Source organism: Canis lupus, chromosome 16, assembly GCF_048164855.1.
Source record: "Canis lupus baileyi chromosome 16, mCanLup2.hap1, whole genome shotgun sequence".
NCBI classification, from domain to species: Eukaryota; Metazoa; Chordata; class Mammalia; order Carnivora; family Canidae; genus Canis; species Canis lupus.
Window position 1 is genome coordinate 14595606 of NC_132853.1, and position 27464 is coordinate 14623069.

Sequence of the window (27464 nt, forward strand, 5' to 3'; positions counted from 1 at the left end):
ATGCATGCTCCTCCATGGCTTCCTCCTGTTTTCCTCTCCTTTCTAGTCATTCTTCTCCCCTGTTACTTTCCTATACCTGGCCATAAGATGTTGAGAATCCTTAAAGTTCACTCAGTCTTTAGCCCTTTTCTTATTCAGAATTCTAACTCTAGGCAATTTCATCCACCTCTGTGACTTTTTTCCACCTCCATGCAAACAATTCACAAATTCATATATTCTGCCAACTCAGATCTTGAGCTATAGTCCCATATGTCCAAAATATGGATATCTCAAGAATGTTGTGGACTTGCCATGTCCTAGACCAGACTCCTATTCTTTTCTTTCTGATCTTGGTCCTCTTTCTTCATTCTTTATTTCAGCAAATCCACACATTCCACCCGCCATCCTTGATAGTCCTTGATATATCTCCCCTTTCTCACCAAGAATGTCTATCATCATTTCTTTTTTTTTGTTGTTGTTTTTTAAGATTTTATTTGTTTATTCATGAGAGACACAGAGAGAGGCAGAGACACAGGCAGAGGGAGAAGCAGGGAGTCAGGCTCCATGCAGGGAGTCTGACGTGGGACTCGATCCCAGGTCTCCAGGATCACACCCTGGGCTGAAGGCAGCGCTAAACCACTGAGCCGCCTGGGCTGCCCCCAGAATTACTTTTTTACTCTTCTCACCCACTCTGTTGCCTCCACATTTTCATTTTTCAGGAAGTATGTATAAATCCATACCTGCTCACATGTCACATGTTACCACTTTAATGACCTTTGTATTGCTCTGATAAATAACCAATACTCTCTGCCTTAGTCTGTTAGCATGTCCATTGTCTGTTCCCTTCCCTCTTCTTTGGGCCTTTCTAAGCCTCATCCAATGTGTTTCTCTTCCTTGTTTTCTATACTTGTAGTCTTTAGTTCTTCTTCTTCTTTTTTTTTAAAGATTTTATTTACTTATTCATGAGAGACATAGAGAGATAGAGAGACAGAGAGAGGCAGAGACATAGAGGGAGAAGCAAGCTCCATGTAAGAAGCCCAATATGGGACTCTATCCGAGGACTCCGGAATCATGAGGCGAAAGCAGACGCTCAGCCGCTGAGCCAGCCAGGCATCCTGTCTTTAGTTCTTCTAAGTAAGGCACCATGACTTTAGCTTTTATTTATATTGTTCCCTCTGTCTGTAACTTCCCCACTATTACCTTGTTAATCTCATTTATTGTATAGTTGTCAACTCAAGCCTTATTTTCTCAAGAAAGCCGTCTCTGACCTTCCAGCAAGAGGCAAGTTCCTTGATTATGAACTTTAGAAAACCATGTTTCTTCTTTCATGGTATTCGATTTATTTTTAACCACACATTCACTTGTCTGATTAATGTCTTTCTCAACCACTAGATTACAGAGTGCAGAGCCTGTTACTTTTTTGCTTACCATAACATCCCAAGGCCCACCAAAATTTTTGGTACATAGTAGGTATCCAGTAAATAATTTGTTGAATGTTCCTGGATAAATACCATCATTATTTCAACATTCAAAATTCTGGACACCCCACAGGAGCTAAGTACTATTGAAAAATGAGGGGTTTAATAAAAGCTCTGCCCTTTTATGTTCATGGCAGAAGATTGGCTGATGGGTTATAGAAAGCTTAAGAAGCGTAGAGCCTACTTGGTACTAGTTTATTTTAATTATGCCCCAAACCATCTAAAATAACACTTGGGGGATATAAGAGGTTAATGGATGTTAGCTCTTCATAAGGAGCACTCTTGCTGAAATCACATTCATTCTAATTAGGGTTTTATATAAATTCTTCCCCTAGACTCCATCAGTTTGCTCTAATTCTATGATTATACACTTTCCACTTTTATTTATCATTACAAGAATTATTGTCCATTTTTAAATGTCACTCAGCTTTCTGAGGGGATTAGGATGTTACAATTCAAGTCTTTTTGGTCTTAAGAATGAAGAAATTTGATTTTTTTGGCAGAGGACAAATCCTTTACTTATTCTTTTTTTTAAAGATTTTATTTATTTATTCATGAGAGACACACAGAGAGAGAGGCAGAGACACAGGCAGAGGGAGAAGCAGGCTCCATGCAGGGAGCCTGATGTGGGACTCGATCCCGGGTCTCCAGGATCACACTCTGGGCTAAAGGCAGCGCTAAACCGCCACCTGGGTTCCCCTACCTACATATTTATTACTTTGGAGGTGCCTGATCTTTGGGCAATTGAAAGAAAGTGTATTTTTTTTTTTTTTTTTTTTTTTTGGTCTTTGCTTTTAAATGAATTGAAGTATGAAGAGGTGGTTATCTGGGCCTGGTATTTGGTCCAGACATTTTTTCGTAGAGCTTCTTAAATGTTCTTACTCTGAATGACTCTGGTTTACCAGAATGGTTAGCAGGGACTAAATAATTGTGGCCTCTGAGAGAAGCTTGAGTTCCCTTTACCCCTTCTGTCACTATCTCATACATCCCCAGGGAGGTGTTTGACCAGTTGCCTCAGGGCCAGGATGCTATTGGGTAAACATGATAGGAAGAATAGCTATCTAGGGGACTGTCAAAGGGCTGTTAGTTATTGTCCTAGCTTTTACTTAATTAATGCTTAAAGAAAAAGCAGTACAATGACCCTAGCTTTCCTCTGGGTGAGGGATATCTTTAGCCCCCATCTCTTCCTGCCAAATCCTTAGAAGACTAGATTGGCACCAAGATGTGGTCAGGGGAAAGCAAGGCTGGTAGGTGCTGACTTCCATAGACCTTCAGGAGGTCAGCGCCTGCCTTTGGCCGAGGGCACGATCCTGGAGACCCGGGATCGAATCCCACGTCAGGCTCCCGGTGCATGGAGCCTGCTTCTCCCTCTGCCTGTGTCTCTGCCTCTCTCTCTCTCTCTGTGTGACTATCATAAATAAATAAAATTAAAAAAAAAAAATTTAGACCTTCAGGAGAATCACTGGCTCCTCTTCTCTTGAATGTGTGCTTTTGGATCTTTCTGGCCAAGATTAGTGAGTGGTTATAAAGCAGTATTTGTGGTTAGTATATAGTCTAGTCCATGGTTGAGGGATCTACATAGAAGTTTAGACCAAACCCTAGTTGTCAAAGAGTGATCTTTGCCTGAAACATTTGCCTTGAAATGTCTTCCTTGAAACTATGGTGGGGCAAGCCAATGATTGATGTTTTGGATCAGGATCAGATGTTTTTCTCTGTCATCGCATCTAAGAAATGAATTATCTTTTTGGTTGTTTTTTGTGTGTTTTGTTTTGTTAGTTTTTTAAAAACTACTGATTTCCTTCAAGTAACAACTTACAGATATGTGGGGAGTTGGTCATTTAAATAATCATAAAAATTTTATATCCTATGTATTTTTTATTTTTATTTTTTTGCTTTTGGGATATGGGATGTACACTGATCTATTCCAAGCTTTGATTTCATTTCATAAAATTGAGTGTTTTGTGAGATTTAAAATGAAAAATTTTATGAAGTAAATTAACTTGTTTTGACAGTTTTTAGTTTATCAGTCTTGTAGTCCTTGATCCCCACTCAGATATGCACACTTCATTTTACATACAACATACAAAAGAAGAGAGCAGCAGAATTTCTGTCCTCTAAGAAATTTGAATCCAGTTTTGAGGTAAAACTGACTTCTCTGAAATGACTAGAGAGCCCAGCAGCTATTGTATGTAATCAGGTATCAGCTTAGGATTTAAACTGTTAAGGTTATAAGACGAATTCTAAGAAAGGAAGAATGGTGTCTTGGCTTGTTATTCTCACTTCTCTCTCCTCTGTGTGCAATGTGTTTTGAATTTTTGTTTTACTAGGTACTGGTGCATCGTGCATCTATCCTTTACTTGGAACAACCTTAAATGGCTGGTATTTCCTTGCAACAGAAGTAGATGACATGTGCTTCAACTATGCGAAGAAAAATGTGGAACAGAATAATTTATCTGATCTTATAAAAGGTTAGCTCTACAGAATAAATGTCCTTTCAAGCACTGTTTATTAACCTTTCTTTATAATTTAACACATCTCATTTTTTGCTTTAATATACAGACTTTGGTAATTTAAAAAAATATGGGACATTGTGGAAGGAAAAATAAAATAAGATAAAAATGAGGAGGCAAAACATAAGAGACTCTTAACTATAGAGAACAAACAGGGTTGCTGGTGGGGAGGTGGGCAGGGAGATGGGCTAAATGGGTGATGGGGGTTAAGGAGGGCACTGGATGTGATGAGCACTGCGTGTTATATGTAAGTGATGAATCACTAAATTATACTCCTGAAACTAATACGCTATATATTAACTAACTTGAATTTAAATAAAATCTTGGAAATAAGTAGAACAGAAAAAAAAAATGGTACATTGTAATGAGGTTTGCAGCTTTGTTATCAGAGTTAACTCTAAAGGAAATATGGTAAATACTGTTAATCCTTATAATTTTTGGATTCCGTATTTGTGAATTTGCCTTTTGGGGTTTAACCTCAAAATCAGTACTTGAGGTACTTTTATGGTCATTCACAGACATGTGTAGAGTGGCAAAAAAATTGAGTTATCCAACATGCAGGTTCCCAGCTGAAATTGAACAAGGTGATGCCCTGTCTTGTTTCAACTCTGTCCTGTAGACAGTGTCATTTTCATAGTCCATTTAATGTCACGTTCTTTGCACTTTTGTGCATTTTCTTGGTGATTTTGCTATTTAAAATGGCCCCTAAACATAGTGGTTAAGTGCTATCTAGTAGGTGTTCCTTAAGTATAAGAAGACTATGATGAATGTTACAGAGCAAATACATGAGTTAGAAAAGCTTCATTCAGGGATCCCTGGGTGGCGCAGCGGTTTGGCACCTGCCTTTGGCCCAGGGCGTGATCCTGGAGACCCGGGATCGAATCCCACGTCGGGCTCCCGGTGCATGGAGCCTGCTTCTCCCTCTGCCTGTGTCTGCCTCTCTCTCTCTCTCTCTCTCTGTGACTATCATAAATAAAAAAAAAAAAAGAAAAGCTTCATTCAGATGAGTTTTGTGCTATGGGCCGCCATTTTAGTGTTAACGAATCAACAATGTATATTAAATAAAGTGTCTTTAAACAGAAACACATATATAATTATAATATTGTTCAGTTGTTGAGAATGTTTGATCAGAGGCTCACAGTTACCTAACCCTATATTTCTCTTAGGAGCCATTGGTTCCAACTCAGTGTTCATTCATGGTGGCTTTATAGAACATAACTACTATGAATGAATTATGGAAAATAATTGTATATAAAATAACCTAGTCACCAGGATTTTAAAAGTAAAACCCTGCTATATACCATCTTTTTTATTTCAGTACATGAAATTGTGCCACAGATAGTCAAGCCCCATTAGTAACCAGTTACTTTTAATTAATTTTGTCCTTATGGTATATTTGAAGAGTAGTTCATTTTTTCTTTTTTTCATTAAAGAGAATTTAGGTCTTTTTATGAAACTAGGCTTTTCTCACTGGTGTTAAGCATATCATTATGTGTTTTTCAGTTGTCCATTTCTGTGTTATAAATTACTCCAAAATCTAGCAACTTTTTAAAAAATTTTAAATTAATTTGCTAACATATAGTATAACATCCAGTGTTCATCTCATCAAGTGCTCTCCTTAGTGCCTGTCAAAATCTAGTAACTTTAAACAATAAATATTTATCTCATAATTTGTGTGGGCAGGAAATTTGGGCATAGCCTAGATGGGTGGTTCTGGTTCAGGCTGATGAATCTGCAGTTATCTGAAGGATTGACTGGGGATAGAGGTTTGCTTCCAAGATGATTCACATAACATGGCTGTTGGTGGGAAATTTGATTCATTCACGTGGATCTCTCCTCTAGGCCACTTGAGCCACTTTACAGTGTGTTAGCTGGCTTCTCTTAGTTCAGTTAATTCAAGAAATAGGACAAGGAAGAAGCCATTTTTCTTTGATGACCTAGCCTCAGAAGTGACATCCTTTCACTTCATATTCATTCTGTTCAATAAAAATGAGTCACTGAGTACAGCCTATATTCAAGGAGAGGGAAATTAAACTCTTATCTATTGAAGGAACTAGTGTCATAGAATCTGTGGTCATATTTGAAAACTATCAGAACATTAAGAGTAGTTAACAGTTCCTGTTTTTTTCTCCTAGTGGTAAAAGTACCACAGAAGACACTCTTGATGGATGCCCTTAAAGAAGAATCTGAGATAATCTATGATTTTTGCATGTGCAACCCTCCCTTTTTTGCCAATCAGTTGGAAGCCAAGGTAAAGCATCTTTTGGTTTAAGATTAACTATTTATCTAAGTTGCTGATGTTTGCAAAGATAGGGGCAAGGAACAACTTTTATTTTGGAAACTGAATTAGGATGCTTCTGGTATCAAGCACCTGAGGACTCAATTCAGATTGATTTAATAAAAGAAGTTTTATTGGCTTACCATATATGAGAAATCCAGTAGCAGTATATTTTATGTATCTATGAAGACATATACCCCATGCTGTAAGTGTAAACTGGATTTTCCAAAGTGAACACTCCTGTGGAACTAGCATCCAGATGAAGAAATAGAATATTACTAGCATCAGAACTAAATTTCTTTTTATACCAGGTTTATTGAGATATAATTCACATGCCATATAATTCACCCACGTAATGGGTAGAATTTAATTATTGTTAGTATATTCACAGATTTGTGTAACTATCACCACAGTCCGTTTTCAGAACATATTCATCACTCCCCTACCCATCCCATCCCCATTGGCAGTTACTCTCAGTTCTCACAGTTCCTATAGTCCCAAGTCACCAGAAGTCTAATTTCTGTCTTGATGGGTTTGCGTGTTTTGGACATTTCCTGTGAGTGGAATCATACAATATGTGCTGTTTTGTGACTGGCTTCTTTCACTAAACATAGTATATTTTCAAGGTTCATCCATATTACAGTATATATCAGTACTTAATTTCTTTTTATTGCCAAAGAATATTCCATTATATGGAAATACCACATCTTACTTTTCCATTCATTCATTGATAGACATTTGGGTTGTCTCTACTTTTTGGCTGTTAGAAAAAATGCTGATGTGAGCATCCGTGTGTGAGGATTCCAATTTCCAGTTTCTCCACATGCTTGTCAGTGCTGGTTATTATATGTCTTCTTGATTATAGCCATCCTAGTGGGTGTGAAGTGGTATCTCGTCTTGGTTTTGATGTTTATTTCCCTGATGGCTAATTATGTTGAATGGCTTTTCATGTGCTTCTTGGCAGTTTGTCTACTTCTTTTGAGAAATGACTATTGAGATCCTTTACCCATTTAAAAATTGGATTATTTTTCTTTTTATTATTATTGTAAGAATTTTTTATATATTCTAGACACAAGTCCCTTATTAGATTTAATATTTGCAAACATTTTCTCCTGTGGATTGTCCTTGCACCTTTTTTTCCTTAAGATATTATTTATTTGAGAGAGTGAGAGCACAAGTAGGGGAAGGGGGTGAGGGAGAAAAGAGAGAAGCAGGCTCCCTGCTGAGCAGGGAGCCTGACACAGGGCTCTATCCTAGGACCCTGGGATCACAACCTGAGCTGAAAGCAGCTGCTTAACCCACTGAAGCACCCAGGCACCTCATCTTTTCACGTTCTTTGTGTTCTTTGCAGCCTACAAACTTAATTTCAAGGAGTCCAATTTCTCTAAGCAACTATTGCCCAATCCAATCTTGAAGATTTACTCCTATGTTTTCTTCCAAGGGTTTTTAATTTTAGCTTTTATATTTAGATATTTGATGTATTTAATATTTTTAATATGATTTGGGGTAGAAGGGGATTAAATATTTAAACGTAAAAAGTGAAACCATAGGAGTGCTAGAAGAAAATAAATATTTATATAATCTTTGGATACAATATTTTCTATATGATACCAAGACAAAACATAAAGAAAAGTGACAGGCTACATAAAAAAAGGTAAAGTTTTTTATGTTAAATCACAAAGGTGGAAGATGGGGCACCTGGGTGGCTCAGTTACATAAGCGTCTGGGATAGAGCCATACATTGGTCTCCCTGCTCAGCAGGTAGTCTGCTTCTCCCTCTCCCTCTTCCTCTGCCTCTGCTTGTGTGTTCTCTTTTCTTGCTCACTCTGTCTCTTAAATAAATAAAATCTTAAAAAAGAAAGAAAGAGGGATCCCTGGGTGGTGCAGTGGTTTGGCGCCTGCCTTTGGCCCAGGGCGCAATCCTGGAGACCTGGGATCAAATCCCACGTCGGGCTCCCAGTGCGTGGAGCCTGCTTCTCCCTCTGCCTATGTCTCTGCCTCTCTCTCTCTCTCTTTCTCCCTGTGTGACTATCATGAATAAATAAAAATTTAAAAAAAAAGAAAGAAAGAAAAAGAAAGGAAAGGAAAGAAAGAAAAGAAAAGAAGAAAAGAAAGTAAAAAAGATCCTGGGAAAGAATATTAGGATAAATGCAGTTGTTTAAAATGTAATATTGCAACAGCTGTATGATTTTTAAATCCTAGATCTAGCATGATATTTGGAAGCTAAATTACACCTGAGCATTCTCATTTAAAATTAGATTATGGTTAAAGAGTTAGTCTTACAGCATAAAAAATTTTCACCAGATATCATTGTTGTTGTTGTCATGCAGGGAGTAAACTCTCGAAATCCTCGGCGACCTCCACCTAGTTCTGTAAATACAGGAGGTATTACAGAAATCATGGCAGAAGGAGGTGAATTAGAGTTTGTTAAAAGGATCATCCATGACAGTTTACAACTTAAAAAAAGATTAAGGTAAGTTAGTTATAACAACGTGTGACTGTTTTCTCCCTGTGTAATTCTAAAAGAGACCATGTCACTTAGAGGAAATGTCATCGCAGTAGTCCGAAGAATAAACAGATAAAAATGGAAAAGGTTGCAGATTCCACAGGTTGCAGAGACCCTGTTTTGAGGATGCTCTTATGCTTTTAATTGATTTGTGTTTCTTGTACAACATGAATAGAAAGGAGGAAAATACCGTATGATTACATTGCTCCCTTTGGTATGGTACTGTGGTGGAACAAAACTGATTCAAATATGGCTTTTGATTAGAAAGCAGATGGGTTCAGATCTGTCCCATTAGCCAGAATAAATTTGTTGCCTAGTCCTTGAAGCAGTTTATGTTCTTGGAATCAGTCTCCCAAACAATGACAGATGTGAGGACATTGAGCTGTCAAGAACTTAATGAAGGGAAACTGAGATCACTAACCAGTTCCAGAGGAGAGTCAAGGCTATTCCTTTTTAAAAGCTAATTATTTTGGACAACACACCTGTCATTAAGCAGCATAAGGTACTGGAAAAATGTGATTTGTCTCGCTTGACTTCTCACCCTGCCAAATGGTGTTGAAATGATGGATAATGTGGGAGTTCAAAAGTAAAAGGGCTTTTAACCCTAGGATTTAGCTTTGGGACATAGAGAAGATTTTTTTTGAATTGTCATAAAATATACATAATATGAAATTTATAGTTTTAGGGGCACCTAGGTGGCTCAGCAGTTGAGTGTCTGCCTTCGGCTCAGGTTGTGATCTGGGGGTCCTGGGATCGAGTCCCATATTGGGCTCCCTGCAGAGAGCCTACTTCTCCCTCTGCCTGTGTCTCCGCCTCTCTCTGTGTCTCTTGTGAATAAATGGAATCTTCAAAAAAAGTTTTTTGTAACATGAAACTATATGTTTTAAAGTGTATAGTTCAGTAGTGTTAAGTACATTTATATTGTTATACAGCTAGTCTCCAGAATTGTTTTCTTGTAAAACTAAAACTCTCTACATGTTAAACAGCAATCCCTCATTCCTCCCTTTAGCCTAGTGTCTGGCAAATACCAGTCTTTTTTGTCTCTATGAATTGGACTATTCTAGGGACTTACAGTATTTGTCCTTTTGGGACTAGAATAGTGTCCTCAGTGTTCATCCATGTTATAGCATGTGTCATAATATCTTTCCTTTTTAAGGCTGAATAATGTTAATATTTCATTGTATATATCACATTTTGTATATTCGTTTATCTGTTGATGGACATTTGGGTTCCTTTTGGCTATTGTGAATTAATGTTGCTGTGACCATGGGTGTGCAAATACCTTGTAAGACTTCCATTTCTTTTGTGTATAAATCCAATGAAATTACCAGATAAAGTAGACTTTTTCTTTTTCTTTTGGATTTATATGTGTTTAAGCTGCCTATTTTACTTAAAGGCCAATTCCAAAGCAGTGAATATCCTAATTTGTTAAATGTAAGTTTATACATTTGTGCAAAGCAACTAGATAATTGCGTGGTCCGCCTCAGAAGCTTTACACATCGTTGAAGCCAAAGGTTAAGTCATTTCTGCTTTAAATTGATTTCTTGAAATACATATTAGGGTATGAAGAGGAAAGTGACTTACTGAGCATTGAGAAGAGTTTGAATAAGTAAAGTAAGCTTAAAGGAGATAGCAAAGCACTGAAATTGTGAAGAGGTACCAGGGCCATGTGGCTACTTTAGAATCTACTGTTGGCCTTTTTTTTTTTTTTTAAAGATTTTATCTATTTATTCATGAGAAACACCTAGAGAAGCAGAGGGAGAAGCAGGCTCCGTGCAAGGAGCCCGATGTGGGACTTGATCGAAGGTAGGCGCTAAACCGCTGAGCCACCCAGGGATCCCGTACTGTTGGCTTTTGAGGGAACTGGAGCCAACCAGGAAAATGGGGAAGGTTGTTTTCAGGTTTTTTTTTTTTTTTTCAATTGGTAAATTAGTAAATTTTTTCAATCAGTAAATTTCTGTTATTTCTGAAATCTCATTTGAACTACAAAAGTATGTTTTATTTTTTTAGGGAAGGGGTATAGGACAGAGGGAGAGGGGGAGAGAATCTTTTTAAAAAATATTTATTTGACAGAGGGAGAGAATGAGCACAAGCAGGGGGAATGGCAGGCAGAAGGAGAAGCAGGCTCCCTGCTTCGACTTGGGACTCGATCCTAGGGCTCTGGGATCATGACCTGAGCCAAAGGCAGATGCTTAACCAATAGCGCTCCCCCAGGCACCCCAGAGAGAGAGATTCTTTTTTTTTTTTTTTTGCGAGAGACATTCTTAAGCAGGCTCCATTACCAGCGAGAATCCTTGATGCGGAGCTTGATACCATAATTCTGAGATTATGACCTGAGCCAAAATCAAGAGTCAGATGCTTAACTGACTAAGCCACCCAGGCACACCCCGAACTACAAAAATATATTTTGAAGGAACACCATTCTAGGGGAGAGAAATTGATCGATATGTTCCAGGTCTGCCTATATCTGGCTCAGTGGCAGCCTCCAAATTGAATGAAAGGTATGTGTTTGCTAGGAAGAATAAATTGCTAGAGCCCATCATATCCCTGGAGAGTTGACCATTTTAACCTCGGTATTATAGATGGAAAGCGTTGTCCATGATACATTTAAAAATAGGGTTCAGCAGTCTTGTCTGCTCTAGTAGGACTCAGGCAGATTGAGAGGGATACTCAAAAGGGGAAAAGAAATGAATTAATTTTTATTAAAAAGATAATAAAGCAGTATTTCTCATATTATTTATAACTTCACGTTGTTCTATGTTGACTTTCATTTGTACAAAGTACCAGTTCATGTTCTCCTGCATATTTTTATAGTTGACATTGTTAATATCACTATGCAACTCCTCAAATTTTATTTTATTTTTTTTTAAGATTTTATTTATTTATTCATGAGAGAGAGAGACAGAAACGTAGGCAGAGGGAGAAGCAGGCTCCATTCAGGGAGCCTGATGTGGGACTCGATCCCAGGATCGCGGGATCATGCCTTGAGCCAAAGGCAGATGCTGAAACTGCTGAGCCACCCAGGCGTTATGCAACTCTTCAAATTTTAGGTGCTGTGAAAACTGTATACAAATGTGCCTTTGGAGGTAATGGTTTGGTTCTAGACCACAGCAATGATGTGAATATTGCAGTATGAAACAAATCAAATGAATTGGGACACCTGGGCAACTCATTGGTTGTCTGCCTTTGGCTCAGGTCGTGATCTCTGGGTCCTGGAATCGAGCTCAATATCAGGCTCCCTGCTCAGTGAGGAGTCTGCTTCTCCTGCTCCTTCCTCTCCCCTTGCTCATGTGCTCTCTGTCTATCTGTCTGTCTCTCTCTGTCTCTATCCTTCTGTCTCAAATGAATAAATAAAATCTTTAAAAACAAGAAAAACAGATCAGATTGTTTGGTTTCCCAGTGCATATGGTATATGCACGAACAGATAGCATTATATCTTTTTTAAAAAATGTACAAGGCGGCCCGGGTGGCTCAGCGGTTTAGCACCGCCTTCAACCTGGGACCTGATCCTGGAGACCCGGGATCGAGTCCCATGTCAGGCTCTCTGCATGGAGCCTGCTTCTCCCTCTGCCTGTGTCTCTGCCTCTCTTTCTCTTTCTGTGTCTCTCATTAATAAATAAATAATCTTTTTAAAAAATGTACATACCTTAATTTAAAAATACTTTATTATGAGGTGCCTGGGTGGCTCAGTGGTTGAGTGTGTCTGCCTTTGGCTCAGATAGTGCTCCCGGGGTCCTGAGATCGAGTTCCTCATCGGGCTCCCCAGAGCAAGTCTGCTTCTCCCTCTGCCTATGTCTCTGCCTCTCTCTCTCTGTGTCTCATGAATAAATAAATAAATCTTTAAGAAAGGTAAATAAAAATACTTTGTTGCGGGCAGCCCCGGTGGCGCAGCAGTTTGGCGGTGGCGCAGCGGTTTGGCGCCGCCTGCAGCCTGGGGTGTGATCCTGGAGACCCGGGATCGAGTCCCACATCGGGCTCCCTGCGTGGAGCCTGCTTCTCCCTCTGCCTGTGTCTCTGCCTCTCTCTCTCTCTCTTCTCTCTCTCTCTCTCTGTGTCTATGAATAAATAAAATCTTTTAAAAAAATACTTTGTTGCTACAAAAATGCTGTCATCTGAGCTTTCAATGAGTTATAAGCTCTCTGCTGGTGGTGGGATCTTGTCTTAGTGATGATGGCTGCTCACTGGTGGTGACTGAAGGTTGGAGTGGCTGTGGCAGTTTCTTTTTTTTTTTATTTGCATTTATTCTATGCAGAATTTACTCCCGGGCCATAAGTTTTTGTTTCTTCAGTTTCTTCTGGGATATCTTCTTCTTCTGTGCAACCTCCTCTTCTAGTTTAGGAACAATCTGCTCTTTTTCAGTAAGAATCATCACATCTCCCAATGTGGCAGGGAGAGCTCATGTATGGGTTAATCCAGCCATGAGCCTTGTAGGTTCTATGTTGCATCTTGGGGGCTTTGTTCACCTGGATATGCTCAATGACCAGAGAATCTACATCTAAACCCTTAAGTTCAGCATCACTCTCTGCATTTTTAAGCATGTGGAGTAAAAATTCAGCACTCTTCCCGGGCCACCAACCCTGTGTACAGCCCCTGTTTGGCCTGCACACACCTACCAACTCCACCATTGTAGCGACGGAATGGCACACACTGCTTCTACAAAGTGACATCTTTCAGATACTTGGTGGCTTTTCGGATATGCATACCCTTGATGGCCTGGGCAGTTTCACGCATGTTCTTAAAGTGAATACGAAGATTTGAACCTCTTGACTTGCATGATTTTGTAGGTTTTCTGGGCCCAGTGAGTAGTGAACCATTTCCGGAGGTTACCTCAGGCCACTCGGGAAGAGCTGTGGCAGTTTCCTTAAATAAGACAACAGTGAAGATTGCTGCATCAATTTGTCCTAAATCCTTTGTTGTTATTTCAACAGTCTTCATTGCATCTTCACCAGGAACAGACTGTAGGTCAAGAAACCATTTTCTGGGATCCCTGGGTGGCGCAGCGGTTTGGCGCCTGCCTTTGGCCCAGGGCGCGATCCTGGAGACCCGGGATCGAATCCCACATCGGGCTCCTGGTGCATGGAGCCTGCTTCTCCCTCTGCCTATGTCTCTGCCTCTCTCTCTTTCTCTCTCTGTGAATATCATAAATAAATAAAAATTAAAAAAAAAAAAGAAACCATTTTCTTTGCTCATCCACAAGAAGCATCTCCTCATCCTTTCAAGTTTAATCATGAGATTGCAGCAATTGAGTCACGTCTTGAAGTTCTAAATCTGGTTTTCTTGCTATTTCCATCACATCTATGGTTACTTCCTCCACTAAAGTCTTAAATCCCCAAAAGACATTCATGCAGGATTCCAAACTTTAGTTAATGTTCTTTTGACCTCTTCCCATGAATCCCAAATGTTCTTAGTGGCATCTAGAATGGTGAATCCTTTCCAAATCCATGAGAGGAATCATTATCTATGGCAGCTAGCGCCTTATGAAAGGTATTTCTTAAATATAAGGTTTGAAAATCAAAATTACTCCTTGATCCACGAACTGTAGAGTGGATGTTGTGTTAGCAGGCATGGAAACATTTATCTCATTGTGTGTATCCATCAGGGCTATTGTGTGATGAAGTGTATTGTCATTGAGCAGCAATATTTTGAAAGGAATCTTTTTTTTTTTTTTTTTTTGAGCAGTAGGCCTCAATAGTGGGCTTAAAATATTCAATAAACTATTTTGCAAACATTGTGCTGTCATCCAGGCTTTGTTCCATTTATAGAGCTCAAACAATAAATTTAGCATAATTTTTAAGGTCCCTAGGATTTTCTGAATGTTCGGTGAGCGTTAGCTTCAACTTAAATCATCGGCTGTGTTGGTCCCTAATGAGAATCCACCTGTCCTTTGAAGCTCTCTAGCTATGAAAACCCTAGATAACACATTGTTTCAATATAAAACTATTTCATCTACGTGGAAAATCTGTTGTTTTAAGTTACCTTCATTAATGATCTTAGCTAGATAGGTTAACTTGCTTCAACTTCTGCATCAGCACTTGCTGCTTCCCCTTGCATTTTTATGTTATGAAGATGCCTTCTTTTTGTAAAACCTCATGGATGAACCTCTACTAGCTTCTAGTTTTTCTTCTGCAGCTTCCTTACCTTCCTTGACCTTTATAGTATTGAAGAGAAATAGGGCCCAGCTCTGGAGTAGCTTTTGGCTTAAGAGAATATTATGTCTGGGGGCAGCCCCGGTGGTGCAGTGGTTTAGCGCAGTCTGAAGCCCAGGGCGTGATCCTGGAGAACCTGGATCGAGTCCCACATCAGGCTCTCTGTATGATGCCTGCTTCTCCCTCTGCCTGTGTCTCTGCCTCTCTCTCTGTCTCTTTCTCTGTCTCTATGAATAAATAAATAGAATCTTAAAAAAAAAAAAGAGAGAATATTATGTCTGGTGTAATCTTCTCTCTGGACCACTAAAAGTTTCTCTGTATCAGCAGTAAAACTGTTTTGCTTTCATCATTCATATGTTCACTAGAGTAGCACTTTTAATTTCCTCCAAGAACTTTTTCTTTGCATTTGCAACTTGGCTAACAGTCTCAAGAGCCCTAGCCTTTGGCCTATCATGGCTTTTGACATGCCTTTCTCACTAAGCTTAATCATCTCTTGCTTTGAATGTCAGGTGATGTAGACCCTCTTTTCACTTGATCATGATGTAGACCCTCTTTTCACTTGAACACTTAGAGGCAGTTGTAGAGTTAGTTATTAATTGGCCTAATTTCAATATCGTGGTGTCTCAGGGAATGAGGAGGAAAGGAAGAACAACTGGTTGGTAGAGCAGTCAGAACACATAGCATTCATTGATCAAGTTCACTGTCTTACATGGGTGTGATTTGTGACACTCCAAAGTAATTATAATAGTACTATCACAGATTGTCTTAAATAGTATAATAATGAAAAAGTTTAAAATACTGGGAGAGGGCAGCCCAGGTAGCTCAGCAGTTTAGCGCCACCTTCAGTCCAGGGCATGATCCTGGAGACCTGGGATCAAGTCCCATGTTGGGCTCCCTGCATGAAGCCTGCTTCTCCCTCTGCCTGTGTCTCTGCCTCTCTCTCTCTCTCTCTCTCTCTCTATATATATATATATATATATATATATATATATATATATATATATATTCTCGTGAATAAATAAGCAAAATCTTTAAAATAAAATAAAATACTGGGAGAATTCCCAAAATGTGACATAGAGACACAAAGTGAGCAATTGCTATTAGAAAAATGGTGTCAGTAGAGTTGCTTGACTATTTTATTATGAACTTTGACAAACTTCAATTTGAGAAAGACACCAATTATCTGTGAGGTGCGATAAAAGAAGGCACAATAAAATGAGATGTGCCTCTATTTTGAGGCTCTGAATGAGAGACTAAAAACAGGTATTTTAACCCTACCACCTACTCCTTATCCCGCTAGAATTTTTTTCTTCTTATTCCTGAGAAAGTGTAGGAACTAAGCAAAATCTGTAATATGGGGTCAAATCAGTTAAATTTGTTGGACTGATCTCAGTGATGGCACTCAAGTGGCTCATCTCCCTGTTATAGTTCATACCTCACCTATGTCAGTGCACCTGCATTGTTGTTTTGTATCTTAAAGAATTTGGCAGCTGGGAGGAGGCTCTTAGGAAGTAAAGTTATCCAGTATTCTAGTGTTACAGATTAGAAGCTTGGGATCCAGATCTCCTGATTGTGGTCTAGTACTCTTTCCACTGCCCTGTGTAGTGTCTGCAGCCCCAGCATGCCCCTAGACTTTTAAGTAGACAGCCTTTCTAGAGTTGATGAATATTTACAAGTGCTTGTCATCCTTACCTTCCACGTTTTGTGCCTGTGACTTGAGCTTACTTCATAGCATTTTCTTTTTTAGAAACTCACTCATCAAAGCTTCTAAATCAGACTTGGTCAAATTCCTCTCAGTCTGAATTCCACTCTTGTCACAGGTTATTAGGTCTGTAGCTGATACCCTTTATGGCAGTTATTTTATGATTTTCCAAGAACAAGACCTCTGTATGTGGCAAAGTTTTTTGTTTTTGTTTTTGTTTTTTTTTTAAGATTTTATTTGTTTATTCATGAGAGACACATGCAGAGAGAGAGGCACAGGCAGAGGGAAGAAGCAGGCTCCATGCAGGGAGCCTGATGTGGGACTTGATCCCAGGTCTCCAGGGTCACGCCCTGGACCAAAGGCAGGCATTAAACCGCTGAGCCACCCAGGGATCCCCCTGTATCTGGCAAAGTTCTAACTTAATACAGATTTTACCATTTTTCCTCTTATTGCTTTTTCTTTTCTAATCCCTACCCCCTATCAGATGGTAGATACTTCTTGGATTTGTATATAATCCACATATTTGGTGATGGGCAATAAATTGAATATAATCTGTGCCTTTTGAATGTTATTCTTTGACTTAAATTTTGTTTTCTTATTGGTAAAATGGGATAATAATATTTAACATCACACCTCATAGGGTGGTCATAGAATTAATTGAAGACATACTCGATATGATGACTATCAAATAGGATCGTCTTAACTATTCTAGGAATTTGGTAGATTTACATGCTGTGGTCCACTGTGTTGAAAGGTATAAGTATTATGTTATTTTAATAAAGAGCTCCCCTCTTAATTAATTTTTAAAAATTTTTAAAGATTTTATTCATGTGAGAGTGAGAGCAAGGAAGGGGGTGGGGGGCAAATGCTGAGGGAGAGGGAGAAGCAGACTCCTCGCTGAGCAGGGAGTCTGACAAGGGGCTTGATCCCAGGATCATAACTTGAGCCAAAGGCTGTCACTTAACCAACCAACTGAGCCACTCAGGCACCCTTCCCCTTCTGTTTTTTTTTTTTTTTTTTTTTTTTTTAAGTAGGTGCAGTATGGTTATGGGATACTTAAGTAATAGTTGCAGGGAATAATTGTAGATTTTATAATTGAGCTTTTTGTCAGTTCTTCAGCTGAAAGACTATTTTATTATGAACTTTGACTTGCCTTTATAAAAGGATAAGCCAATTCATTTTTTTTGTTTGTTTGTTTACGAGGTTAGGATAATACCTCCTACAGTTGTTCAGAGAATGAAGAGAAATTACATATGAATGTACATAGAAACTGAAGTGCTATCTAAATATTGTATATATACTATTGTATAAACTGTTGCATAAACTAAACATTTATATTATTATTTATAATTTTTATCTCTTTTTAAAAATTTTATTTCTTTTTATTTTATTTCCCTCCAGTTGGGGGAGGGACAGAAGGAGAGAGAGAATCTCTCAAGCAGACTCCATGCTGATCGTGGAGTCTGAGGTGGATTTGGTCTCACAACCCTAAGAAATAACCTGAGCCGAAACCAAGAGTTAAGACACTTGGGCAGGGCATCCCCCGTGGTGCAGCGAGCGGTTTAGCACCGCCTGCAGCCCAGGGCGTGATCCTGGAGACCCGGGATTGAGTCCCATGTCGGGCTCCCTGCATGGAGTCTGCTTCTCCCTCTGCCTCTGTCTCTGCTTCTCTCTCTCTGGGTCTCTCATGAATAAATAAATAAAATCTTAAAAAAAAAAAAAAGTTAAGACACTCAACTGACTTAGTCACCCAGGCGCCCCTATAATTTTCTCTCTTAAAATAATCACACTTACAGAAAATTAGAAAATGGAAAAAACATTGATATTGATCTCAGCACTTTGATACAACTGTTAGCTCATTTTGGGTGCATTTCCTACCAGTTCCCCCCTTTTTTCGTTCCCACAGTTGTAATCATGAATACCAATTTTGTCTCCTGCTTTTGTTTTTAACTTTTTTTCATTCCTTTGTTTCTTTATTTCTGTGTATATGGATAGTTGTAGTTTTAAATAGCTTGACAACCATCCATAATTAAGTAATCCTTATTATTGGGCTTTATATTTATTCTTTTTTTTACTGTTATAAAGAACATACCACTTCTTATTTGTTACTGAACTGCCACAGATAAGTCTAATGAGACTATTATTGTGGATGGCTCACTATCTTTGACTGCTGGTTTCATCTTTGAATGGGACCCATCATAGGGTTGCAAATCAATGAAAGTGTTTTTTTGGTGTCATGAGAAAGATGCACCCCTGCTCCAATGTACTAACTCACTACGCATATACAGTAGGTAGAGATGTCTTGGGGGACAGATAGTATACTAGCTTGTTTTTCAGGTAGGAGAGCACTTTCTCAGTTTAAACCTAGGAGTATTTCTTGGGATGCCTGGGTAGCTCAGCAGTTGAGCATTTGCCTTTGGCTCAGGGTGTGATCCTGGAGCCCCGGGAACAAGTCCCACGTCGGGCTTCCTGCATGGAGCTTGCTTCTCCCTCTGCCTGTGTCTCTGCTTCTCTCTATGTATGTCTCTCATGAATAAATAAATAAAATCTTTAAATAAATAAATAAACCTTAGAGCATTTCTTAATTGTGAGCTCCACAAGAGCCAGATGCTGGTATTTTGATTTTTTTCTTCCTACTAAAGTAGGAAGATGAAGAATAAGCCACCTGAAGGATGAAAAGCTGCTTTATTATTTTTTCTGGTGAATTAGATTATGTGCTTTTCATCACTTTAATTTAGGTATCATAGTTTAATTCCCTTTCAAGTTTGATGTGACAGAGCCTCATTGATTGGTGACTCCTCCAAGGTCTTAGGGAGAAAAGGTTGAATCCAGTGGCTCATGCCATGATGAGCTTGTTGTATCAACTTTTATGGCATATCCACCTTATAGTAGGTAGTTCTTGGTTCTACATTAAGTAATCAAAGAAGAGGGCAGCCCCAGTGGCTCAGTGGTTTAGCGTCACCTGCAGCCTGGGGCGTGATCTTGGAGACCCGGGATCGAGTCCCACATCAGGCTGCCTGCATGGAGCCTGCTTCTCCCTCTGCCTGTGTCTCTGCCTCTCTCTCTGTGTGTGTCTCTATAAATAAATAAATAACATATTTTTTAAAAAGTGATCAAAGAAGAGAATTGTTAAAAGCATGTATTTTTAGTACATTAGACAATTACAAAAAAGAATACCAAGGGGTGCCTGAGTGGCTCAGTCTGGTAAGCATCTAACTTTGGCTAAGGTCATAGTCTCCACGCCCTAGGATTGAGCCCTGCATCTGTCTCCACGCTCAGCAGGAAGACTGCTTCTTTCTTTGCCCATCCCCATGCTTGTGTGTACGTGCTCTCTTTCAAAAAAATAAAATCTTAAAAAAAAAAAAACTTTAAAATAAGAAGGAATACCAAAAGGTGAAAAGCCTTGGTCCTACCGCCTTAGAGAATCTCATTACCATGTTTTTTACACATGTACAAAATGTGTGAATAATTTAAACCACTTTTTAAGAAAAATATAGAATAAAAGTTTATTTTTAGCCATGTAGATTTGTAATTTATGGTAGTTTAAATGGTAAGTTTTGAGATTTGGTGGACATTAGGGCTGCTCTGTTGCATGCCTAGGGGCGTTTATTCTGGTAATTCGTTACAGGCAGCAAAATGTTAGGTTCTACAACTAGAGAAGTTTTTAGACTATGCTCATTGCCCCTACATGCCAAAGTTCTCCTGTTACCCATTTCCTGTATTACGGTATTACCCCATTCCTTCAATTATGGTTTATTTTATTTAAAAAGATTTTCCTTACTTGATATAGAGAGAACACAAGCAGGGGGAGCAACAGGCAGAGGGAGAGAGAGAAGCAAGCTCCCCACGGAGCAGGGAGCCTGATGCTGGGCTCAATCCCAGAACCCTGGGATCATGCCCTGTGTGGAAGGCGGAGACTTAACCAACTGAACCACCCAGGTGCCCCAGGTTTGGTGTTGTAAAATAACCAATCCGTGCTAAAATGAACCAGGCCCCTTGGAGAAATGGGTGATTTCAGTGCTGGGTAAGCTCAAGTTTAAATAGAGCCTGTAATGTCTTATAATAACAAAAATAAGCAAGTGCTCAAAAATGACATAAAAGGATATAGGAGCCAGCTGAAATCAAATCTGGGATAATATGATTTCATAATAAATAATGCCAATAATGAATTTTAACCCATTAAATAAAATGAGCAAAAATAAGCAGAGGGGATAGAGGAAAAATTCTTTGTTAAAGTGTAATGCCAACTAATACATGTAGAAGGAAAAAAAACTTAGAAAAATCACCATTTTGTCATCATTATTGTAATAATTGATTCACTGAAGGTCAGCAATAGAAAATTTGAAGAGGGGTGGGGTGTTAATAGTTTCAGAATATCTCCCCACAGATGACTTATAATCACAAAGAAATATGGTAACATTATAGTACAGAAGCCTGGGGGAATCCCACCTCGAACAGGTGATCACCTCTGATGTGCTGCACCCAGAAGGACACAATAGCTCTCTGTACTCTTTACGTCCAGCATGTATAACTGGAATCTAACTGAGGAAACTTCAGACACACCAACTTGAGAGGTTTTGTAAAGTATTTCTTCAGAAATATAAAGGTCATGAAAAGAAGAAAAAAAGAAAAGGCTGAATGAGGAACTGTTCCAGATTGAGGGAGACTAAAGAGACTTGACACGTAAATGAAATGTAGGATCTTAGATTAGATCATGCATCAGGGGAGAAAATTGCCGTGAAGGACATTATAGGAATAATTGGTGAAATTTGAAATGAACTGTATTCCTGATAATAAATAGTACTGTGTGTTACATTTTCTCAATTTGATAACCATTCTGTGGTTATGAAGGAGAATGTCCTCATTTTAAAAATAGAAATGCCAGGGCAGCCTGGGTGGCTCAGCGGTTTAGCGCCGCCTTCAGTCTAGGGCATGATCCTGGAGACCCAGGATCGAGTCCCACGTCAGGCTCCCTGCATGGAGTCTGTTTCTCCTGTGTCTCTGCCTCTCTTCTCTCTCTCTGTGTTTCTTATGAGTAAATAAATAAAATCTTCAAAAAAAATTACACACACACACACACACACATACACACACATATATAAATGCCAAAATATTTAGGGTGAAAGGGGCATGATGGTGTCTGGAGCTAACTCTCAAATGGTTTTAAAAAAGAGCAAGCAAATGGAGGAAAAATGTTCATTGATGAATCTGGATGAAGAGTATATTGGAGGGCAGCCCGGTGGCTCAGCGGTTTAGCGCCACCTTCAGCCCAGGGCGTGATCCTGGAGACCCGGGATCGAGGCCTACATCAGGCTCTCGGCATGGAGCCTGCTTCTCTCTCTGCCTGTGTCTCTGCCTCTCTCTCTCTCTCTCTCTGTGTGTGTGTTTCTCATGAATAAATAAATAAAATCTTTAAAAAAAAAAGTATATTGGAATCATTTGTACTAATCTTCTGTATTCTTGAAACTATTTCAAAATAATTTTTGTGGGACGCCTGGGTGGCTCAGCGATTGTCTGCCTGCCTTTGGCTCAGGGTGTGATCCTGGAGTCCCGGGATTGAGTCCCACATCGGCCTCCTTGCATGGAGCCTGCTTCTTCCTCTGCCTGTGTCTCTGCTTCTCTCTGTCTTCATAAATAAATAAAAGTCTTTTTTTAAAAAATATTTTTAAAATATTTTATTTATTCATGAGAGACACACAGAGAGAGAGGCAGAGACACAGGCAGAGGGAGAAACAGGCTCCATGCAGGAAGCCTGACGTGGGACTTGATCCTGGGTCTCCAGGATCATATCCTGAGATGAAGGCGGCGCTAAACCGCTGAGCCACCTGGGCTGCCCAAAATAAATAAAAGTCTTTAAAAAAAAATAATTTTTCTTGAAAGCTACTGTCTCAGAGGACTTGCTAAATGCGGTAATGAGTAGAGTGCTACTTTCATCATTAAAATAGTATAATGGGTTCAAAGTCTCCTGGGTAACTAGATCTTCCTTTTGTTCATTTTTTTCTGCTTGCATTTTGATTAGTTGCCACAGGATACCTGTTAAGAGTATCTAGGATTTAATGGGGAGGCATTTTCTGAAGTGAATTCAGAATTTTAATACACCCTGTTACTTCTTTCTGCTTTTCCTTTAAGAAATATATATGTTGCAGAAAAGTTATTGATAAGATTAAATTTGAAAAGATTCACAATACAGTATTCAGCTTACAGCAAGGGTTAAAAGAAATGTAAACTCTCCCAAGCCTCTATTAACTACCAATGACATATTTAACTGTTTCAAGACTTATGGAGAGCCCGCATGGCTCAGTAGGTTAAGCATCTGCCTTTGGCTCAGGTTACAATCCCAGGACTCTGCTTCCCCTTCCGTTTGGGGTGTGGGGGAGGGGTCCCTGTTCAGCAGGGAGCCTGCTTCTCTCTCTCTCCCCTGCTAGTGCTCTATCTCTTTCTCTCTTAAATGAATGAATGAATGAATGCTTTATATATGTGTGTGTGTGTATATACATATATATATATATATGCTTTCCTTGCTTTCCTTCATCTCCCGAGGAAATGTATAATATCTTTCTTTTGTCTCTGTTCAGGCTATTTCTTAGTTTCTGGTGACTCTGACCTAATCTGCTGATCTTTTTAAGATTTTATTTATTTATTCATAGAGACACAGCTAGAGAGAGAGAGGCAGAGACGCAGGCAGAGGGAGAAGCAGGCTCCATGCAGGGAGCCCCACATGGGACTCGATCCTGGGTCTCTAGATTCACGCCCTGGGCTGAAGGCGTCACTAAACCGCTAAGCCACCGGGGCTGCCCAGCACTGCTGATCTTAAAGGAAAGGTTGTTACCCTTTTTATGCTGTTACTGTGTGAGCACTATTTGCTCTTAATTTCTTTATTTTTTTTTCCATCTTGTTCTTAACGTACCAAAGGCTTTTAATTCCTAGTTAGTGATTTCTCTGTTTATATACTGTCTTCTTAAGGGAGCATTTTGCTCTTGTCCCAAACATTTTAAAACCACCAAATGGAATGGACTATACGCTCTAAGTAAAATTACCAAGGTTTGTTTAAAGTAGTTTAAAATTATTTTTTTGTCTTTTCAAAGGGAAAAATGACTGACTAAACAAAAATAGAGACAGTCACCTGTTATTGAATCCACAAACAATGAAGACAGAGTATTGGTTAGTGCATACTGTTTCTATAGCCATATAATAGTATTTCTCATATTTCTATAAACTGATATTTTTATTTATATTATTTAATGTATTAAGTTGCAACCGTATGAAATTGCCAGTGTATTTACAAAGACAGATAAAAAAACATTCTGTGATTGCATTTATATGAACATCTGGAACAGGGCAGAACTATTAAGAGCATGATTGGTGGTCACTAGAGACCAGTAGGGGAGGAAAGACTAGGGAACTTTTTCGCGTGATGTCAAAGTACTATACCTTGATTGTGGTGGGGTTAATGTACACATTTGTCAAACTCATTAAATTATATACTTAAAATTGGATAATTTTACTGTATATGTTATATCTTAATAAAACTGGTATAAATATTAAAATTCTCCTCTCATGTTTCTTGTGTCTTTGCTATCATTTATACATACATATTCATAAGCATACATAATCAAATACATTGCTGTATATTGTTATTTTTAACAAACTGTTAACCTGTTAGATCAATTAAGAATTTCAAAAGTTTTGATTTTTTTGCATTTTTAACCTTCACTTATTTCTTCTCCCTTGTTCTTCATTATTTATTTATTTATTTTATTTTATTTATTTATTATTTTTTATTTATTTAAGATTTTATTTATTTATTCATGAGAGGACCCCCCCCCCCCCCCCCCCCCACACACACACACAGGCAGAGACACAGGCAGAGGGAGAAGCAAGCTCCATGCAGGGAGCTCGTTGTGGTACTCAATCCCGGGACTCCAGGATCACGCCCTGGGCAGAAGGCAGGCACCAAACCATTGAGCCACCCAGGGATCCCGTGTTCTTCATTTTTTAAATATAGATGAGTTTCTGACCTATATCATTTTCCTTCTTTGTAAGGTCTTGTAAATGTTAAGAGAAGTTCTCTAGAAATTCTAGAGAAATTCGCAGCAAATTCCCTCAATATCTCTATGTCTGGGAAGTCTTGTTTCACCTTCACTTTTGAAGGACAGTTTTGCCGGGTACAGAATTCGAGGTTGGTGGATTTTTTTCCCCCCTCTCAACATTTTAAACATTTCACTCTGCTACTCTTGCTTGCTGGTTTCTTAAGAAAAGTTTGATGTAATTCTTTCCTTTGTTCCTCTATAAAGAATATAGCTTTTCCCCTCTGGTCTCTTTCAGTATTTTTTATCTTTGATTTTCTGTATGTTGAAAGTCATATGCCTTAGGTGTAATCTTTTTGGCATTTTGCCTGTTCAGTGATTGCTTAGCTTCCTGAGTCTGTGGTTTGGTGTCTGACATTAATTTGGGGAAATTCTTAGTCATTATTTTTTCTGTGTCTTCTGTCTTCCTTCTGGAATTCCAGTCACACATATTTTACACCTTTTGTAGTTGTCACACAGTTGTTGGATATTGTATTCTGGTTTTTTGTTGTTTTCCAGTGCTTTTTTTCTCTTTGCTTTTCACTTTTGGCAGTTTTTGTTGAGATGTCCTCAGACTCCAAGATTCTTTCGTCAGCTTTGTCCAGTCTACTGATGAGCCCATCAAAGGCATTACAGTGTTTTTGATCTCTAGCATTTCTTTTTGGTTCTTTTTTAGAATTTCTATCTCTGCTTACGTTGCCCATCTGTTCTTGTATGCTGTTTACTGTATCCATTAGAGCCCTTAGCATCTTTCTTTCTTTGTTTTTTTTTTTTAAGATTTTATTTATTCATGAGAGAGAGAGGCAGAGGGAGAAGCAATCTTCTCTTGGAGCAGGGAGCCTGGCTTGGAACTCCATCCAGCTGAGCCACCTAGGTGCCCTGAGCCCTTAGCACCTTGATCATAGAGGTTTTAAATTCCTGGTCTAAGGGGCCCCTGGGTGGCTCAGTGGTTGAACGTCTGCCTTTGGCTCAGGTCGTGATCCCTGGGGTCCTGGGATTGAGTCCTGCATCAGGTTCCCCGCAGGGATCCTACTTCTCCCTCTGCCCATGTCTCTGCCTCTTTCTCTGTGTCTCTCATCAATAATAAAAAAAAATTCCTAGTCTGATAACTCCAGCATTCTTGTCATGTGTGGTTCTGATGCTAGCTCCATCTCTTCATTTTTTTTAAGATTTTACTTATTTACTCATAATAAATATATCATTTTATGTGCATAAGGTCATTAATAATTGATATCAATAAAGTCCGCAATTATTATTAGTAAGTCTCAAATTCCGGGGCACCTGAGTGGCTCAGTGGTTAGCTATTCGAAATCTTTCATTTCTATATAAATTTTAGGATCAGTTTATCAATTTCTATGAAAAAGCCTACTGGAATTTTATTGATTTTTATAGATCAAATTGGAGAGAATTGATTTGATAGCTTAACAATGTTAAATCTTCCATCCCAACATGGTATAGCTTTTCATTTCTTTAGATCTTAGGATTCTTTTAGTAGTGTTTGATGGTTTTCTTGCACATATTGTTCATTTTATTCCTAAATATTTCATGTATTTTGATGTTACTGTAAATTAAATTTTTAAATTTTAATTTCTAGTTATGTATTACTACTTTAAGGAAATATAGTTGATTTTATATTGAGCTTTTATCCTGTGACCTTGCTGAATTCATTTATTCTAGTGACTTTTCCCTAGATTTCAAATAATTTTCTACATGGATGGTCATGTCTTCTGTTAAGAAAAACAATTTTCTTTCTTTTTAGTCTGTCTGCATTTTATCACTTGATCGGATTGACTATAATCTCCAGTATGACTTTGATTAGAAGTGGAGAGTGGACATCATTCCCAGTGTTGGGAATGTCATCATACTTTTAACATTTTATATAAGATTTAAATGTTTGAGAAAATATGATTCACTTGTTACTGTTTTGTAGTCTAGTTAATTATGATTATACCCCTTTTCTGAAACACCACTTAATGTCTGCTGCTTGATATTGTCCTACAGGTCACACGTGCTCTGTGTTTTGTTTTGTTTTGTTTTGTTTTAAGTCTTTTTTCCCTCCTGTGCTTTATTTTGGATAGTTTCTATTGCTGTGTCTTTCTTTTGCAGAGTCTAATATGTTGTTAGTCCCATCCAGTGAAGCTTTCATTTTAGATATCATAATTTTCTTTTTTTTTTTTTAAAGATTTTATTTATTTATTCATAGAGACACACACAGAGAGAGAGAGAGGGGCAGAGGCACAGGCAGAGGGAGAAGCAGGCTCCATGCAGGGAGCCTGACGTGGACTCCATCCAGGGTCCCCGGGATCAAACCCTGGGCTGCAGGCGGTGCTAAACTGCTGTGCCACCAGGGCTGCCCTAGATATCATAATTTTCATGTCTAGAAGTTCCATTTGGTTGGTTTTTATATCTTCCCTCCTCCCCATGTCCATGTTTAGTCATAGAACGTATTTCTAAGAGCTGTTCTAATGTTATCATCTGCAAATTTCATCACCTCTTGTTTCTTGATTTTTTTTGTTTGTTTTTGTTTTTTAAAGACGTATTTATTTTATTTGACAGAGAGAGGGGGAGAGAGTGAGCGAGCCAGAGAGCACAAGCAGGGGGAACAGCAAAGAAGAGAGGGAGATGCTGAGTAGGGAGCCCAATACAGGGCTCCATCCTAGGATGCTGGGATCATGACCTGAGCTAAAGGCAGATGCTTAACCAACTGAGCCACCCAGGCACCCCTCCTGATTTGTTTTTCATGATATATATTTTTTCTTTTTTATCTTGCTTGCAAGTAATTTTGCTGCTGCTTTTAAT

The 27464-nt window shown here is 38.8% G+C and overlaps 1 protein-coding gene across 2 annotated transcripts in view; it reads left to right on the forward strand.

The window, feature by feature from the left end:
• The window catches only part of METTL16 (methyltransferase 16, RNA N6-adenosine), a 69742-nt gene that overhangs the window by 25888 nt on the left and 16390 nt on the right, over positions 1-27464 (forward strand). For both annotated transcript variants that reach the window (XM_072779043.1, XM_072779044.1), the window contains exons 4-6: positions 3785-3925; positions 6103-6218; positions 8576-8718. In XM_072779043.1, coding sequence (XP_072635144.1) covers positions 3785-3925; positions 6103-6218; positions 8576-8718 — 400 coding nt within the window. The remainder of the gene's footprint in view (positions 1-3784; positions 3926-6102; positions 6219-8575; positions 8719-27464) is intronic.